Source organism: Myotis brandtii, unplaced genomic scaffold, assembly GCF_000412655.1.
Source record: "Myotis brandtii unplaced genomic scaffold, ASM41265v1 scaffold141, whole genome shotgun sequence".
In the NCBI taxonomy this organism is placed as follows: Eukaryota; Metazoa; Chordata; class Mammalia; order Chiroptera; family Vespertilionidae; genus Myotis; species Myotis brandtii.
In genome coordinates, this window is record NW_005355037.1 from 692719 (window position 1) to 698425 (window position 5707).

Consider the following 5707-nt stretch of genomic DNA (forward strand, 5'->3'; position numbering starts at 1 on the left):
GCTGCCAGAGGGATGTCTGACTGCCAGCTTAGGCCCAATCCCCCAGGGAGTGGGCCTAAGCCAGCAGGTGGTCATCCCCCGAGGGGTCCCAGACTGCAAGAGGACACAGGCCGGGCTGAGGGACCCCTCTGAGTGCACAAATTTTTGTGCACCAGGCCTCTAGTGTTTTAATAATTTAAAAAAACACTGCAAAAAAAGGCACATTTCAAACAAATATATATGGTGAAAATTTGCTTTTCATTTTCAGGTTTTATGAATTATATCTATGATTCTGTTGAATTTCATAATCACATGAATAATATCAGGATATTTTGTTTCATTTAAATTAGCTATGGCTAAAAAGACAGTAATATAAAAATATTAAATTTTCTCAAATATTATATGTAGGTTATTGAAATCCTAATGAAAACTTAGAATATAGTTATTTTTTGAAACTTGGCAAGTGAGTTTTGTGGGGTTTTTTTAAAAAAAACTTAGTTGAGAAGATTTTGAAATAGCAAAACAAAATTGGACTCTTTTGAAATTGAAAAATATAAACTATAATACAGCAAAAATTAACAGAGTAATGGGAAATATTAGGTAATCTTGGATAGATCATATGTAAAACACTAAATGTATAAAAAGATATTAAATCAATTGAGAAAAGTTGGATTATTCAACAAGTGACACTAGGAACATTAGCTAAGTATGTTCAAGAAAATTTCAAATCAGATCTTCATTTTATAACAAATTTCCATTAGATTAAAAGTTTTGATGTAAAAAAAGAATCATAAACAGATTTTTTAAGCTTATAAACATTGGGAGAAATGTACAAAAGATAACATTTGATTAAAAAAATAATTACCTCTATAGATCTAAAGTTTTCACATAAAGTTTGCTTCCATCCATATATATTCATATTAGAATGTTCATGATTAATGTTAAAAAGCAGGATACAAATATATATACATAAAATGGTACAATCCCAATTTTACCCCAAAAAATGCACATATAGAATGTGGTTTATAAGGTGATTTCTATCTTCAACAAACTTTTATATTTAAATATCTATCAATTTACACTGTTTAAAGAAGATCCTAAAGTTAAACATGAGATAAACACACAAAACACATTGAGAAAGTAAAATATCTCCTGAAAAGTTTACTCCAATTAAAGGGCTCAAAAGTCCAAAACTTAATACTTACAGCATCACTCTCATCACTCTGGGTTTCTGAGTTTGGATCACTATCTACATCATCTTTTTCCAAAGAAGAAATGCTGATTTTGTCCAATTCAGCTTCTATTTCTTCGTTGAGCTTTGCATCATCATCATCTTCCATCATCCTTCACAATAAATCACAGAACTAATTAAAGAAAATTAAAGAGGCTAATATGCTAATAAAAATTATGGGTTCTTTAATATGTCATAATAATCCAACATGGTTCTATATACACATTTTAGTTTAACAAATATTTATCACATCTTATCATATCTGTACCATATTTTTAAGAACAATGTTTGACTACAAAATGGTCAGGTCTATTACTAGACTTTTAATTCTCCAAGGGAAAAGTTACATGGAATGAGCTGGCTTGCCTTCCTGAACTAAGAAACTTGACAGAAAAACTCATCCTAATAGAAATGATTAATGGAAAAACACATATGATCAGCTTGAATATTCAGAGATTAAAATACTCACAAGAGAACAACCTAAGTCTATGTATGGGGGAAACATAAGGCTAGTTTCTACTCATTAACTCAGAGTTGTTAATTTTACCAGAGAAAGCCATGTTTTGCAACAATAACATGTAATATTGGATAATTATGGCATGTAAAATCAAAATTTATTTCATTTAAATATTTATATTGCCTCCTGCATGCTCCTGACTGGGGATCGAGCATGTGCCCTGACCTGGAATCAAACCATGATCTCCTGGTTCATAGGTCAATGCTCAACCACCGAACCATGCCGGATGGACCATTTAAATATTTAATACTTATAATAGATATGCATTAATCAGCATTTTTCAGTATATCTTCATGTCATCATCATAATCACTATCATTAGCTTCCAAGTATTAAGTAGTTGTGACAAGGCAGGCACTAGAAGACATTTGTATAATGGATAATCTTCAGAGTAACTTAAAAGGTTAAAGATCATTAGAGTCATTGTATAGATGAGAACACTCAGGTTTGAAGAAGTTACTTAACTGTCGATAGCCATTACATTAATAAGAATGGGGGCAGGATCATAATTCAGACATCCTGAATTCAAACCCTATGTTCTTCATTACCAAATGGTCCCCAAGACAGTCAAGCTATTCATCTGCCCAGCAATCCTTCTGAACATCTCCTCATCTAATAATCTTCAAATTGTTTATCATAACCCGTTAGCAGATCAAAAAAATAATTTAGTGGCTCTTGATTATCAAATTTTAATGATAGGATAGAAAATATTAGAATAGGCCAGAAAAGAAACTATAAGTGCACTATATATGCTAAAGATAAAAATTGTTTAAAAAACAAACATGTTTCTAAAGTATGTATGTGTGCTTGAATTACAATGTAACCTACTTTTTGTTGTTTGTTTTATTGTAGGTCTTTGTAAAAATAATTTTGAAAATGACTATACTAGTCAGCTATAATTTTATTTTAGAGACTATTCCAAACTTTCATTCTTTCCTCAAGTCCCTGGCCTTTCAACCTCTGACCTCTGTCTTCTCGGATTTGCCTCCCTCCCTCCTTCCATACTTCCCTTCTCTCTCTCCCCTCCCTTCCTCTTTCTTTTCCTTATTTTACTCATCCATCTCAAAATCAACTTTTTTGTTGTTGATTCTACATGGAATTATGCTGAGAAACCAAAGCATGAGATACTTTAGGATTGCATTACTATAACATTTTTACATGTAACAATTTTATAAATGGAGTACATATAAGTGGTTGATAAGAGTTGGGAGTTGATTGGGTTGGAAGAAGATGGTTATGATGATAAAAGGCCAACATGAGAGATCCTTATAGTGTTGGAACTGTTCAGTATCTTGATTGTGGTAATAGATAAGTGAGTATATTCAGATAATAAAAATTATATAGGACATACACACAAATAAGTACAAGTAAAGCAGATTGTATCAATATAAATATCTTGGTCATGATATTATAATATAGTTTACAAAATATCATTGGAAGACACTGGACAGAGTTTTGAGGGATAGTTCAGTATTATTTTTTAAGACTGCATGTGAATCTACAATTACACCACTAAAATGTAAAGATATCCTAAGTACTCATTAGGAAAACAGTTAAATAAATTATAATGCAGCCATAGAATAGAATAATATACAAGTTCTTCAATAAAAATAAGCACACTTACTGTACTCCTCAGGAAATATAGCCAAAGAGAAATAACTAATATCACTTTTATGTAACCACACACACTCTTTAGTTTTAGACAGAAACTTGCTGGAAGGCATTGAGAAACTTTTAATTTTAATTTCATACCTTTATGCTGAATGATTTTTAAAATAATAAATACGCACTGCTTTCATAATTTTAAAAACTAGTTTAAAAATACTCAATTTTATCCACAACCTTTCTCACCTAAGGGAAAACAAAACAACACCACGGGCGCAAAATGTGATTCTGTAATCAAACCAACTTAAAGTGCAATTTAAAGGTTAGGTGAAACTTTTTTTTAAAATGTGCTATAAAGCAGAATACACAGGTATACACAACTTTATGTAGAAAGAAAGGCAGGAGACTAGGGTAAAGGTAAGAGTCACTTCCATTATATGTCCCTCTGCTCATCCACTGATCTTTGGATCAGCCCTGTCCAATTACATATTCGAGCACATTTGTAATCTTAAATTTTCTAGTTAGTAGCAATGTTTTAAAAAATAAAGAGAAACAGGTGAAATTAACTTCAATAATATATTTTATTAACTTATTTTATCCAAAATATTATTTCAATATGTAATCAATTAAAAACTGTTATGAAGATCAACATAAAAAGGTTGCATTCTTGTTTGCAAACTAATTAGTCAACATCTGATGTGCATTTTACAGCACATTTCAGCTCGGACTGGCTGCCTTTCAAACCCTCAATCGCTTCCTTTTTAGCTGGTGGTTACCGGGCAGGTGAGGGCAGCCCTAGATTGATTCTGAAGTACAAGGGCTACAGCAAACATTTCAAGTTTATAATGAATCACTTAGAATTGGCTAAAGCCGCTAAAAGTGGTGAATCTGAAGTGACTCCACCTTTCAACCACAGTTCAACTATAATAAAAGGGGAGCGAAATCTACTTTTAAAGAGTAACCAAAATTATATATGAAAAAATAAAATACGAGAAAGAACGAATAGAGAGGGAGGGAGGGCACCGTCATTTAGGGACGGTTAGTCCGAGTAGATCAAGTTTGACTAAAGCTACCAAAATCCCCCAAAATGACGGGAGCCTGGAGCTTCCAAGCCTCGCGCAGCCACCCAGCAGCCCGCGGCCCCTCCCGCTCGCGCCCTAAAGCCGGGTCTTGGCGGGAGGCCGCCTTTGGGGGGCCCCGGCCTGAGTGACCTAGCTCACCCACCAGCAGCTAACTCCCTCCACCTAGTTGGAAGACAGCGCCCGGAGAAGCCAAACAAACTGTAACCACGGCAACAGCCAATCCCAAGGCAGATGGACGGCTTTCCTTACGGGTGCCCCAGTAGGACACACTATCTCCTTCTGCAATTGCAATGAACGCTGGAACTCCGGAGCTGGATGAGGAACTTAGGTAGATGTTAATATTTAAATAATTTTGGAAAGTAGTTAATAAAGAACTTTAAATTGTTTCTGATCTATCTATACTTAGTACTTGCATCTAGTGAATGTTAAATTGCCTTTGTTCATTCCACAAAAACTTGATCCTGAATAGTGATTTATGGGGTTGGAAATATGAAAGGAAGCCAATAAATTGTTTGCCTTCCATGACAACAGTTTCTTAAAAAAAAAAGTAAATTATCACTCAATGTCTATCAAAAATCCTCTAAATGAATGAGTTAGTGGAGTGAGAAATTAGAAAACTTATTTTCAAATTATGTTTTACTGTAAAATATTGACCTGACTCACTGTTTTAATATTAATATTTTAATTTTATGTATAAATCATGTGACTAATTTTTATTTTAAAATCAATCAAAAATTTTTGTGTGCAAAAAATATATAGAATACAAATGTGAAATTTAATTTTAGTTAGTAACAGATATTTCTGATTTTCATTGTTTTTAAGTTTGCAAACAAAGAATTAAATTCCAAGAGGAAATGGCTATGGATAATTGCAAAAGATATCTCACATACAGTAAGCTAAAAGCAAACATTTAATTGAGCCCTTGAAAGGAAATAGACTCTATTGCTTGTTAACAATACTAGTAAACTTGTATTGCATCAACTTAAGAATAAATAATATAAAGTGAGAAATCAGTAGACTTTTGATATTAAAAAACACATTAATGCCTCATTCAAGAAAGATAATGATTTTCAAAACTAAACTATTCCTGGTTTGAGATCTAATTAAATTTAATACTTTCATTATCAAAGTCCATGCTAAAATGCCCCCCCCTTTTTTAGTTTAGTTTTGTGGCTGGTTTATAGACTATTCAAACTCTTCACTTATAATGGTCAGACTAGCATATTATGTTGAAATCTACATGTAAAAATTTTAAGCTTAATTTTTTTTGTAATTATGAAATTATTTAGGCTTT

The 5707-nt window shown here is 32.6% G+C and overlaps 2 protein-coding genes across 2 annotated transcripts in view; one reads left to right on the forward strand and one right to left on the reverse strand.

The window, feature by feature from the left end:
- LRRIQ1 (leucine-rich repeats and IQ motif containing 1) overlaps positions 1–4611 on the reverse strand; it is a 193977-nt gene extending 189366 nt beyond the window's left edge. The window contains exons 1-2 of the mRNA XM_014535275.1: positions 4556–4611; positions 1185–1323 (exon numbers count right to left, since the gene is read on the reverse strand). Of these exons, the coding sequence (XP_014390761.1) occupies positions 1185–1322 (138 nt within the window). The 5' untranslated portion in view covers position 1323; positions 4556–4611. The remainder of the gene's footprint in view (positions 1–1184; positions 1324–4555) is intronic.
- An 86-nt stretch (positions 4612–4697) lies between these two features.
- The window catches only part of TSPAN19 (tetraspanin 19), a 24914-nt gene continuing 23904 nt past the window's right edge, over positions 4698–5707 (forward strand). Inside the window, exon 1 of the mRNA XM_005860852.2 lies at positions 4698–4741. The gene's annotated coding sequence lies outside the window, so the exon portion shown is untranslated. The remainder of the gene's footprint in view (positions 4742–5707) is intronic.